Source organism: Myotis davidii, unplaced genomic scaffold (assembly GCF_000327345.1).
Source record: "Myotis davidii unplaced genomic scaffold, ASM32734v1 scaffold732, whole genome shotgun sequence".
Lineage (NCBI taxonomy): Eukaryota > Metazoa > Chordata > Mammalia > Chiroptera > Vespertilionidae > Myotis > Myotis davidii.
Genome location: NW_006284349.1, coordinates 266,781 through 280,972, shown reverse-complemented (window position 1 = coordinate 280,972; position 14,192 = coordinate 266,781). Strand labels below are relative to the sequence as shown.

Genomic DNA, 14,192 nt, shown 5'->3' with positions numbered 1-14,192 from the left:
GTGTGTATCTCTCTCTCTTTCTTTCTGTATGCCTCTCTCCCATCCTCCCTCCCTCCCTCTCTCTCTTCCCTTTCCTCCTGTCCTTCCACTCTCTCTAAAAATCATAGGAAAAAATACCCTTGGGTGAGGATTAACAAACAAACAAAAAAGTAATGCATGGCTTAAAAACTTAACCCAATTATAACCTGAGAAATTTAAGTTAAAACCAAAACTTTCCCCAAATAATATTAACATGGACTTAATACTCTATACTTCAACAAGTTCCTTACTAATATACTTTAAAACAAACCAACAATGGATATTTAACTGCTCCACTTTTAAAAAGATGTATTCACGTCTGAACACTAAAACAGAGTCCATCTGATGTGCGTATTCATACACAGGTTACACTACCAACACATATGTAACTGGAGGCCCGGTGCATGGATTCTTGCACGGATGGGGTCCCTCAGCCTGGCCTGCATCCTCGGGGGATGTAGCAGTGCCAAAGTGGCAGGCGGCCAGGAAGGAGCCCCAGCCGGGGCCTCTCATCCTGGCCCTGCTGCGCCTGCTGCAGCGTGGAGGCAGGAGAGGCTCCCAATGCCGCAGCTGCAATCGCCAGCCATGAGCCCAGCTTCTGGCTGAGCTACGTTCCCGCTGCAGGAGTGCACTGACCACCAGGGGGCAGCTCCTGCATTGAGCATCTGCCCCCTGGGGGTCAGTGTGGGTCATAGTGACCGGTTAACCAGTCGTTCCAGTTGTTCGGTCTTAACGGTCGTTTAGGCTTTTATATACATAGATGATCTAGAGTTTCTCTTACTGTGTCATATATACTTTCAAATTACTATTGGGTAGAAATAATTCCCTTAAGAATATAAAAAGAGGGTACTTTATTCCTTACCCAAGCTTCTGTTGCTCCCCTGAGAATTTTTCCTCGATGAAGAGCTGCTAGGCACACTGGACAGTGAATCATGTCTCTACAAATAGAATTCTGTAGTCAGAAGCTGCATGTCAAACTTGAAGGCGTCTGAAATAATACCTACCCTACTACCAAAATGCATGCTAACCATTTTGACAGTTACTAATCAGAATTTTCCACTTTTAGATAGAAAAGATTTCTGTGTGTGCTATCAGGAAAATCTTACATATCTTACTAGATAATATATGGAAAAGCCTTTGCTGTTTGGTTTGGTTTGGTAATAAGGATGAAGAGATTATGCTCTACACAATTCCAATGTATGCTAAAGAACTGGTGCTATAAAGAATTAAGTTTGCAAAAATTTAATTCAGCTGGGATTATTAAAGATTATTTAGAATACACTTCATTTTAATAAAATATATGTATATATGTTCATGTGAAAAAAGCCCACAAATATGTAAAAACAATATCTGCACAGTGTTTTTACTCAGTTACAGGAATATAGGTGATTTGTCTTTTTACTTTGCTTAAGTCTACTTTCTAAGTTTTAAATAATAATCACAGTTCACGTGTATTAAAAAAAACATTTTTTAAATGTCAAAAATTTGTCAGTTCTATTTGAAACATAGGACAGTATTTTAATATTAATGAATAATTAAAGTTCTACATCTCAATAGAAATACTACTTTTTATTAACTAGTTTTGTTCATTAAAGAAAGTAAAATCAATAAGCACTTTAAAATATATACCATTTTAAATTCCAAGTATCTGAGTGCATATCAAATGAGAGCTATAAGACTCATAAAAAAAAACAAAACTACTGCCTTTTTTATTCACTTGAAAGCTAAAATAATGCACATGGGAAATATCAAGTGTTTATCAGAAGAAGTATAAGAATAGATACATCTACATACGATGCAAAGCATGTTGTTCCTAATGTAATTTACACCATTTTGAATTTTTAGCTTGAAAATAAATTATCGGATATAATTAAATTTATATAAATAATTTACCTGCATGAACTTCTGAGATGAACTTGTAAGATCAAACATAGACTTGCTTAGCCCAGGGGAACCAGGGAGTTTGTTGGTCCTTAAATCACAAACTACAAAAAGACGTAAGTAAATTACTGATAGTAAAAAAGAAGAAATTCTATTTAATTACAATGAATTAAATCTTTTTAGAAATATATCATGAATATTATGCGCAAATCTACTTACGAGATAAAACCTAACAAAATTTAAATTTTTTTTTCAATTATTTTACTTTGAAACAAAAACCAATAAAAATCAAACAATACATTTGTACATCCACATCAAATATCAGGCAGGGAAAATTCGTTATTTTCGCTACATTCCTCAATTCTTCATCTCATGAGAATAATCAAAGCGGTAAGTCCCCGGCGCTAAATGCAAGTCAACTATTTAATGAGCACTTTTTAAAAAAAAATCAACACCAAATCCTAGGTGATCCTATATGGCTAGTTTTCCTCCTGAACTGTAAGATCCTGGAAGAATAGAACTCGGCATACTAATGTGTATTCTAGCACAGTACTGAAATAAATAAGTACTTAAATAAATATTTCTGCTTTACTTTTAGTGCCTGAATTCAATGTTGAGACAGATGTGTGACCTGAAGAACAGTGAGAAATTTGTGAATTAGATATGTACAAGATACACTATCACTGATGCAGTTTCAAATATGAAACTAAGAAAGTTCTAAATATCACTTAGGCATTTCCTATTTTCTCTGTTTATATTTGTAAACCTATCATGTTTCTAAATATATCATTTTTATTATGTAGAGCAGAAAAGGAACATTTATGAACGGACAGATGATATATAACATATATCAAAATAATCTGTAAACAAAACTTTTTTTTTTCAAAAATAGGACAAATAAAATGGAAGTTAGAACTCACTAGCACATACAACTTATTAGTCTTTCCATTTGTATATTAGATATAATGCCGCAAAGAATCAGGGTGCTTCACTCGGCACTTCTGAAGCCTGCTTTCCCCTTTTTTGTAAATTGTTTTCCGTAATAAGAATCATCTCTCCCAGGGTCTCTGGTTTAATCTGACTTGGACATTTTTTGCTAAAAGAGAAACACAGAGAGCCAGCACGGCTGCCCCAGCTGAGGAGGAGAAAGTGGGAGCAAATAAAGAAGGATCTGGGAGTCTGATGGGCTTTGGTCTTTTTGACTAAACCTCTCTTGTAACACATTCAATAAAAAGCTGAACTCTGAGAAAAAAGAACTACAAGGAGGGGGAAAAAACACACAAAAGATTTCAAACCTGATCCATACAGTCTTGTCACTTCTGAAGTAGGGGGAAAGCGCCGACTCAGATCTGGGGAAATGTGCTGATACATATAGAACGGGTTGTACACGTCATAGCTGGATCCAGGGTGGGAGGAGCCGGAAAGTTCTGCCTTTCGATCCCCAAAAGATGCTCTGGCCGATCCTGAAAGCAAATGTTTCTAAAGTTTTATGACGTCCTTTTCTTGGGAGTTACTAGCCAACAGCTGGTGCATTCAAGGAAAAAGGAAAAAAATTTGTTTCGAGTAATATTAACTCGCATGTGTTTGATATCTAAAAAAATAAGCACCCTTTTACGGAGCTCTAAGTGTGGGGAGTATCCTGCCAGGGACAGCCATGAACTCTGCTCTCAAGACAGTCTGGTAAATTTTTGACATTTTTCTTTGCCCCTAAGCACACTATTCCAAAACGTTGTGGACAATTCTGTATTTTGTGACTGGAGTTTCCTTTTATTTTTCTACTTACACAAAGCACATCTTTTCAGTAAAAAGATCATCTCTTTTTAGAAATGTGCTCTTTACACGAAGACCACAACATTTATAAAAACGGACCACAAGCTCATTTCTGTCTGGCATCTTTTTGTTGTTGTTGTTAATCTTCATTGTTTTTCCATTGTTTTTTAGAGAGAGTGGAACGGAGGGGAGGGAGGGAGGGAGGGGGAGGGAGAGAGAGAGAGAGAGAGAGAGAGAGAGAGAGAATCATCAATGTGAAAGAGACACATCGATTGACTACCTCCCCCACCCACCCTGATGGGCGCGGGGGATTGACTCTGCAACCCAGGTTCACTCCCTTGACCGGAAATTGACTCTTCAGTGTGCAGGCCGATGCTCTAACCACTGAGACCACCAGTCAGGGCTTTGTCTGACATCCTATCAGGACATCAGTGGTAGCCGCTGCTCTCCGAGTTTGCTGTACGGCCCAAGAATGACAAGAAGAAGAACGACGCCAGAAAGTCAGCTGAGAAAGACCCAGCGAACAAATGTGGGGGCAAGGCCCAAAGGAAGTCGTGGTCCAAAGGCACAGTCTGGACACGCTCAATAACCTGGTCTTGCCTGACAAAGCACCACATGGCAAACTCTGTAAGGAAGTCCCCAACGAGAAGCTTATAAGCCCAGCTGCTGTAGCTGAGAGATGAAGGTAGAGAGAGCTTCCTTGGCCAGGGACTTATTAAACTGCATTCAAAGCACAGAGCTTGAATAATTTACATGGCAAACACCAAAGGTGGGGCGCCCCAACCGCTGGAAAAGAGGCATGAACAAACTGTACATTTTGAAAAATAAAACGTTATTAAATAGAAAAAAGAAACTGACCATAGGCTGAGATACACAGAGCCAGTCTCAACAAATTATAAAGAACTGAAATCATAAAGAGTATGTTCTCTAACACCAATGCAATAAAGTTAGAAATCAAATAGCAAAATGGATAGGAAGTATTTATATTGAAACATAAAGGACCAAAAATAATAAAAAAGGTAATCTTGAAAAACAACAAGATTGAAAGATTAGCTCTACTGGGTATTAAGAAAGGAATACTGGCACCAACGGTAAGATCAATGGAGCGGAATAGAAGGCCCCAAAAGAGACACCCATTTTATGGTCACATGATTTATAATGAGTGTGGCACTGGTGCTTTTCACTAAAAGGGGTAAGACAACTGAATATTGATATAGAGAAAACAACAACCTTCATCCCAACTAAATATATTCACAAAAATCAATTCCTTGTGGGTTGTGGCTCTAAAATAATGTTAAAGGCAAACCCATAAAACTTCTACATTAAGTACATTTATCAGAAGTCTACCTAGCCTTAGGGCAGAGAAGCACTTCTTAAAGGGAAAACAGCCTTAATCATTACAAGTTTTTAATAAACTCAACTATATTATATTTGAAATTTTCCAAATCTTCCATTTCCAAAGACTATTTAAGAGAGTAAAGAGGTAACCCACAGAGGGGAGAAGATATGTGCAAAAATATAACTAACAAAGTGCTTATATCCAGAATTTATGAGGAACTCCCACAAATCAATAAGAAGAAGATAAGCAAGCCTATATGTAAATTAGCTTAAGACTTAAGCAGACACTTCAGAAGAGAATCTATTCAAATAGACAATAAACATGATCTGGTGCTCAATCTCACTGATCATGAGGGAAATTAAAACTCTAATAAGATACCACTACATGCTCACCAGAATAGTTAAAATTAAAAAGCTGACAATAGCAAGTGTTGACAAGAAAGCAGAGCAATGTGAATGATCATACTCTGCTGATGAAAATGTAAATTGATATAATCACTGTGGAAAAGTTTGCTTAACTTCTACTAAAGCTAACGATATTTCTAACCTACAACCCCAACATGCCATTCTGGGACATATACACAACTGAAATGCTTGTACATGTGCACCAAGAGACAAGTACAAGAATGTTCATAAGCATCATTATACACAATAGTCGAAAACTGGAAAAAACTCAAATGCCCATCAACAATAAAAATAGATGAATTGCAGTATATACTTGATACATAAAAATATCTTATGCAACGGTCGCCAGTCAGTGATCTGCGGACCACTGGTGGCCTGGGAGGTCCAAAAGGTTGGCGACTGTTGCCTGATAGTATGCTATACAGAAACACTTCTGTATCTCACCATTAGACAACAATAGATAAGTACACTCTCTGTACAGATATAAAAACAAACTGAAGCTTACTAACAACAATCTGAGTAAATTTCACAAACATAATGCTGACTGAAAGAACCCACAAACAAAAGATAAAAACTGAATATGTTATTTCATTTACATAAAGGTCAGAAAACATACAAAAAACGAAGCCATAACATTTAGGAATATGTACTTAGGTGGTAAAAAGTAAGAAAAGCAAAAAAGCGATAGTGATTACTCTGAAGTGACTGAACAGGGAAAGATGGAAGCTTTGGGGTTGCTGGCTTTCCTCTCTTTACTTGAGTGGTGACTATACACATGATTTGCTGTGTAATAAATCACTGCCCGATAGATTTCTTTGTTCCTTTTTTCTACATGTGTTTTATATTTAGATCAAATTTTCTTCAAAGCTTATAATCACATTGGAAATAATATATATACACATAAAGTTTTTTAAATGTTGAAATAATTGCCATGTTTTCATTCTTTTTGTTCCATTTAAAACAGAACCCACAGTATAAAGTAGTATTTTCTGAATTAAGCTAAACAATAAAGCAGGTAGCTTGACATTGAGTTCAGAAAAGAAAAATAAAATATGAGGTTATGAGGTGAGATTCTATCCTCATCCTGTTTCAAAAAAAAAACTATGTATACAATCCAAGCACAGCCCATGGTCAGAGGGGTGCCAAGAGGGAGCTATGATGCCAGAGAGCCTAAAGAGTGGGCACCCCTATGAGCTAACACTTGACTCATTCAACACATAAACAACTACAAAAGTCTATGGTAACAAGAATAGCACTGTCAAGAGCATGACTCACTGCCTTTATAGGGTATACCTAAAAAGGAATATTCTGATTTCATTTTTCCTTTATAAGTAAGCCATTACAGAATTCCAATTTTCCCCTCAAACAGTACATAGTGATAGCAGTTTTTAAGTTCAAGAGGAATTTCTCTCCATTTACAGAACCACACTGTTGTAAAGTTGCATAATTGCCAACACATCTCAAAAGCCCTATTTGAAATTTCAATATTAATTCAAAATGTATCCTCTGGATGGGTAGGTAGGTAGGTGATAAAGCCAGCACAGTAAAACTTTAATGACAGATCTGTCTGCTATCAAAGCAGGAGTCTACAGCTGTGATCAGACTCATTCGCAAGTAATGGGACAAAACAAATTTCAAATATTTGAAACATAATTTAAGTCACAATTGATACTGGTTTGCTCTATCTTCTTCTCAAAATCTCCATATCCGCCCATCACTCACACATGCATTTGCACATACAGCTTACACATATTTTACTTCTATAATTAGGTACCAAGAAGACTTTCCCGGCTTTAGTTACATAAAGTAATTCTCTCTCCAATATGCCAAAAATCAGATGGCTTCACCACATCCACTGTGAGCCTACAATCTAAGTATAAGCCAATTTCTGACTCAGTCAGCTAAAAAAGTAATATTTATTAACGATACAATGAAAAAGAAGAAAAAGAAAAACGACCACATATTGCCAGGTAGGTATTTCTTACTTATTTTCTGATTACGAAAAACCCCCCACATAAAATACTTTAAATGACTAAGAATAGATAATTTATAAATTGCAGTACATCCATATAATTTAATACTATAAAGCCATTAAAAAGTAATGAATATGAAAACATGTTCATAACAGATGATATGAATAAAATAAATTGCAAGACTGTTGACATGGCTTAATCCCAATGTTGTTAAACAGGTATGAGAGAAAGAGAAAAGTCAATTAATCATGGTATCCTGTGAGCCAGAGCTTTTAAAAACTATTTTTTAGAGATATATGAAAAATAAGACATAAGGTCCATCTTTCCATGTTTCTTAAAAAAAAAAAAAATCACTTCTCCTAGACCTTATTCGCTTATAGATAACACTAAACTCTACACCAAAACCCAAAGGCACTGGAGCATAAATAAAAGCAATGCAGATTCTGGACAGGATTTGACTGTTGGAAAAAAAGAGAACAGTACAAAATTAGTTACCTGTTTTTAATAACTTTTAGCCGAAGGGCAGGCCAATGTTGGCACTGAGCAGGGCGGGTAAAACTCCAATAGAAAATTCAGTCTTTCTGGCCTGAAGAACCAGAAGGCAAAGTTCAGAGCAATCACAGCAGCTAGAAATTAAGGTGGGAATCTTGGAAAGGAGAAAACCCCAGATTATGCGAATAGTCTGCTCAAATACCTGGCTGATCCCTGAACCACACATGCGTGGGACAGACTCCAGCCAAGGTTAATAAAACTAAGCTGAGGTAAGAGCTGCCACTACCAAGTTGCAGAATCCAACCAAGTTAATTGCCTGCTGAAAAAAAGAAAAGAAAGGAAAAAAAATAACCCTCTGAGTAATATAACAGATTTGAATCCTTAAAATATAATATCCAACATCCGGAATACAATCCAAAGTTACCAAACACAAAGAAACGGGAGAATATGACCCATTCTCAAGGAAAAAGACAATACACTGAATTCAAACCTAGATCACCTCAGTGTCAGAATTTTTAGGCAAACATGGTGAAGTTCAAAAATATAACGGAAAATGACTCAAAATAATGAAAAATATATGTCTAAAACAGGAAATTCAGTGGATAGGCTTAACAACTGAGTGGAGATAACAAAGGAAAAAGAAAATAACTTGAAGATAGATCAATATTATCCAATCTTAAGATCAGAAAAAGAAAAAAAAGATCGGGGGGGAAAAAGAAGTCTCAGAAACACATAAAAACAATATCAGAGAGTCCTACATATGTGTAATTGGAAACCCAGAAGAAGAGAAAAAGGGACAGAAAAAAATATTTGAAGATATATTCTAGGTCTTGATAGTTTTTATTACACTAATATATGCATTTGTCAAACTCAAAAATTACACACTTAAAACTTGGGCAGCTCACTGCATGTAAAGTTTATGTTGAAAGAAGAAGACTAAACAGATGCTGAACTCTAGTAAGTTATATAAATGCTTAAATGTTTAGAGGGAAGTCTACTAATGTCCATAATTTACTCCGACATGCATCCTCCTCCACAAGAAAGTATTAATAACGCACAGAGAAATGAATAGATGAATATGTGATAGGAAGTATACTAAAATGTAAAAATCTATATGATAGATATGTAGAGGTATTTACCACTAAATTCTTTCAATTTTTCTTTCAAATTCTTTCTGTATGTTTGAAACTTTTCGTAATAAAATTTTGAGAAAAAATAATCATTGTAACAGTTTCAATCCACTAGAACAAATTATTTTTAAAATACAAGAGTTACATGTTGTTTCCTCTTCATTAGTCCATTGACCTCTACAATATCAGCCAAAATTCAAGCCAATAAACCTACCTCATTCAAGCTATTTAGACTGGCAAGTGTACTTATAGACTGGGGAGCATAGTGGTGAAGAAAGATGGGAAGGAAGAAAGACTAGTTCATTGCTTCTTTATTTCTCTTTACACCAACCTTCAGAAAACAGTAGACAGAATGTTTCCTCTATTTACTGATCAAATCCAGAGTAATTCCTCTATTTTTTCTTTCCTCACGTATGAAGGATAACTGATTATAATTATTAATAGTGGCCCGGTGCACGGATTTGTGCACATTGAAAGGAAATTAATTAGAAGGAAGATTCGTACGGAAATTGCGTTGCTGCAAAAAATTACATGTCAAAATAGTATATATAATATAGTATTATAGACTTAAAATACAACATATTTTAATATGTATCGCGCATGCGCGAGTCAACATTTATTTTTAAATTGACAGTGTGCATCATATGTACCAGACGGTCGGTCACACGCAATTGGTGCCAGCGAGAGCTTTATATGTATAGCGCATGTGCGAGTCGGTTGGTCGGATGGTCAGACATACGTACAGTTGGTCACTCAGCCTTTTACATAGAGAGATTATTCATTTAAAAAAGGCCAAATATAGATACAAATGTGTTGTATTATGGTCAGATTTCATAATGAGAGCTTTCAAAAATACTAAACATTAAGTTCCTCTACAGAAAGAACAAAACACCAGAAGCGAAATGTAAAATTTGTGTATAAAAGATACACCTTTATGTTAAATAGAGCAAAAACAGCATTGAAAGGCTACATGCTGATTTTTAAACCCTGGCATTTTTCTTGTTTACCTTCAAGTTCTTCTAGATGTGAAGGAGTTCCTTGCGTCCTGGGCTGAATATAAGATAACGTAAACTTGGGCACCACAAATGGTACTTGTTTGCCATCAGATGGTAACTTGGAAAGTAAATAATCCTCAGTACAGCCAACCTGAGGCTTTACACAAACAGAAGTCAACGGAGGGACACAGACGGCAGTCTTTTGACTACTTGAGACTGCTGTTTTAGCTTCCACAGAAACTGCATGGAAGAGAAGGGAAAAGAAAAGAAAAAAAATCACAAATACGTACTCAGATTTATATATAAAAATCCACACCTAGCATGCTCTGGTATTTATCCAATCATTTCAGAAGAAACAGCTGATCCATAAACTACTCTTGGGCCCTATCAAGCACTTCTGGCCTCTACGTTAATTCCGTCCAGCCAATACTCGAGCAATTAATACACGACTGCCAAAGTATAATAACAGCATAATGGTGAAAGGAGGCTTTAAAGACTCATTCCCACAAGAGTTCATACAAGGAAAAACAAGTTTATTTTGAAGTTAATTGTACAATACTTTCAAGTGAAATCTAGTCATTTGAAACTACTCTCAACAAAGCAATTCTTTCTTCTGGTCAATACTAATGGTTACATCAGTCTTGAATACATAAAGCAATTCTGAAAAACCTACTTTTAAGTCTCTAAGTCTACAAAAATCACAAAATAAAATATACACCAAATCACAAAATAAAATATACACTGACCCTAACATGATAGCAACTCTCCTTGTGCTAGCTTCTCTGACCTACTTTGTTCGATAGACTGATATATAATTCCTAAAATGAGGGAGTTAGGATGGGGAGGTACGGGACACCCAGAGTTAATCCACCTGTAATACTCATGTCCAATCCTCCTCTTCCCTTACTTCCTTCTCCCCACTCAGTTTGCTAACATCCTCCTCATATTTCCACACCAAATGTCACCTCCTTTGTGGGATTGTCTCAGGGTGCCTCCTGGGTTGAATTCATCTCTCCTCACTGTGCCCCGGCTATTTTAATACTTACCTAGCGTGCCTTATATTTATGTTTCTGCCTCCCTCATGCAGTTAGGAAATATGTCTCATTTATTTTTATATTAAAAAATGCCACAAGTAAGGGGACATTAAATAAACGTTTGTTGAAGTCATAAAACGAAACTCACCGTTGTGCTTTTCTGTTTCACCATAGAAACATCCCCTACAGCAACTCTTTATAAATTCTGTTGCCATTACACTCAATTTCCAATATCCAGCAAAAGATGCACGCTTCCAACTTTAATATTAATCTGTTGGTAGAAAAGAAAACAAGTTAAAATAATCATGCTTAATTCCATTTGGTATCACCAAATAAATCAAATTATCGGTCTTTCTAAGATGTTCAAATATTCAGAGGAAGGTAGATTTTTTGTTCCTATTTGTAATTTTTATAACCTGGGCTCCTTATAAGTTAATAAAAATGGAATTGAACAACCTGAATGTTAAATGTGAAAAAAAATCCCCACTCTCCATTTTCTCTTTAGCCTCATATATCTAAATTGATGTCCAAGCAAAATTTGAAACAGAAAATGGCCCTCATAAAAAAGTATGAAAAAAAATTCACTTGCTCCAAATCAATTCTTTTGGTAACCCAAAGACCTTATAATGGGGGCCAATAAACAAATAATTTCATACTTTATGAGTTAGCTTAGTGCTTAGAATTACACTAGCACTAAGCTAGTATGTGTTAAACCCTGTAACACATACATGCAATGCTATCTAAGTCACAAATAAGAGATGTTGAAAATAAAGGGGGTCTGTTAAGTTTTCCAGAAATGTAAGACTGTATAAGGAGACACATTTGTTGTGGGAACAGTGCACCAATCACAAGACACATTTCATGGACAAGCTAACCTGGCATTCAAGAACAAGACTGCCCCTGGCTTTTGGGTTCGAGATGGCAAACTAGGAAGATCCTGAGCTCACCTTCTCTCATTGACACCAAAACTACAACTACACACAGAACAGCCATCTCGGAGAGCAACCTGAGGACTAGCAGAGCAGGTTTCCCACAACTACGGATGTAAAGAAAAGGCCACACTGAGACGGGTAAGAGGGGCAGACTCAGTCAGGCAGGACCCACCCTAACCCCCATCCCCCGTGTGGTGGCTCACAAGTGGGAGGGATAGCGCAACTACAGAGGTCCCCCACCAAGAGCGAGGGGTCCAAGCCTCAGCCTGGGGGACCTGCACCAGGAGGAGGAGCCTCCAGAGCAGTGGTTCTCAACCTTCCTAGTCCTGCGACCCTTTAATACCGTTCCTCATGTTGTGGTAACCCCCAACCATAAAATTATTTTTGTTGCTACTTCATAACTGTAATTTGCTACTGTGATGAATCGTCATGTAAATATCGGATATGCAGGATGTATTTTCAGTATTACAAATTGAACATAATTAAAGCATAGTGACTAACCACAAAAACAATATGTAATTATATATGTGTTTTCCGACGGTCTTAGGCGACCCCTGTGGAAGGGTCATTCGACCCCCAAAGGGGTCGCGACCCACAGGTTGAGAACCACTGCTCTGTAGCATCTGGCTTTGAAAACCAGCAAGACTTATTCTGGGAGAGCCAAAGGGCTGTGGGAAACGCAGGTTGTGCTCTTTCTGAGTTCAGGCACGCAGGCAGCAGTTTGAAAAGCATCTGTGTCATATATGAAGGTGATAGATACATGGACCAACTTTAGGGTATGTGCTGGAGGGGCAGGGATCTTTCTCCAGAGTCCAGAGTGCTGCTGGGCACCTCATTCCCCCCACTGCTTTACTCTCTTCCCACCTAACTGGTCTGATGCTGGCAGGCGCCATTTCTGACTCTCCATTAACCTTGCGAATACTGTTCAGCCCCCTAGCATTTCCCTGACGACCTCTCCAAAGCCTGCCACACCGGTGGGCGACCTCAGCCAGCATCTGTGCACAGCAATGTGTCTACAACAGTCTGCAAAGCTGAAGATATGCATTGTAAACTGTAAAGCAACCACTAAATAAGAAAACAGAGGTTTAACTAAAAAGCTAAAAAGTTGATCAGATGGAATTATAGGAAAAGATTCTTAATGTAACAGAAAGCAGAAAAAGGGAGGGGCAAAGAAGAACTGAGATGAACAGTAAAAAATAGCAAGATTATACAGCAGGTGGAACACAAAAACAGGTGGGATGAATAGGAAATAGCAAAATGATACATTTAAACCTAACTATGTCAATAATCACATTAACTATAAGTGCTTTAAATATGCCAATTAAAAGGCAGAGATTGTTAAGACTGGATAAAAAAGCATGACCCAAGTATATGCTGGCTATAAGAAATGTACTTTAAATATAGACACAAATAATTTTATAGTCAAAGGATGGATATCCCTCATGAATATAGACACAAAGATCCTCAACAAAATACTAGCAAACTGAACCCAGAAACGTTTAAGTAGGATTATACATCATAACCATGTGAGATTTATCCTAGCATGGCAAGGCTGGTTTAACATCTGAATATCAATTCATGTAATACATTACATCTACACTAATAAAAGAGAAACATGGTAATTGGCATATGACCGCTACCCTTCCCAGTGGCTAATCAGTGAGATATGCAAATTAACTGGCAGCCAAGATGGCGGCCGGCAGCCAGGCAGCTGATGCGAACAGGGAGGCTTGCTTGCTTCAGTGACGGAGGACTCCGACATTCCCCGCCTGACTTGCCGGCCTCTCAGCTGCAACTCTAAGTAACTATGTTGCAAATATAGAAGTTAAACAAACCCCCAGAAACCTGCTCTACTCAGCCAGGCTTCAGCCAGCTGGACCGCAACATTCTATCAAATACAGACGGTAAACAAAGGCCAGAAACTGGTTTTCAGCAGCCGAGGCCTCAGAGCTAAAGCTGGCCCAGAATAAAAAAAGAAAGAAAAAGAAAAAACGGAGCGGTCGGGAGCTTCAATCCCTGCCTGAAAACAGCCCTCAGCCCCTTACCCAGATTGGCCAGGCACCCCAGTGGAGACCCCCACCCTGAAGGGTGTGTAACCAGCTGCAAACAGTCATCATCCCCTCACCCAGGCTGGCCAGGCACCCCAGTGGGGACCCCCACCCTGATCCAGGACACCCTTCAGGGCAAACCAGCTGGCCCCCACCCACACACCAGGCCTCTACCC

At 37.7% G+C, this 14,192-nt stretch overlaps 1 protein-coding gene across 2 annotated transcripts in view; it reads right to left on the bottom strand.

Annotated features, from left to right (window-relative positions):
• The window catches only part of TC2N (tandem C2 domains, nuclear), a 28,553-nt gene that overhangs the window by 13,093 nt on the left and 1,268 nt on the right, over positions 1-14,192 (bottom strand). Inside the window, exons 1-6 of one of the 2 annotated variants that reach the window (XM_006754711.2) lie at positions 11,984-12,034; positions 11,185-11,307; positions 10,015-10,242; positions 3,195-3,362; positions 1,912-2,003; positions 881-956 (exon numbers count right to left, since the gene is read on the bottom strand). In XM_006754711.2, coding sequence (XP_006754774.1) covers positions 881-956; positions 1,912-2,003; positions 3,195-3,362; positions 10,015-10,242; positions 11,185-11,251 — 631 coding nt within the window. In that variant the 5' untranslated portion in view covers positions 11,252-11,307; positions 11,984-12,034. Of the gene's footprint in view, positions 1-880; positions 957-1,911; positions 2,004-3,194; positions 3,363-10,014; positions 10,243-11,184; positions 11,308-11,983; positions 12,035-14,192 lie in introns of those variants that run through there. The other variant, XM_006754710.2, reaches the window with a different exon arrangement.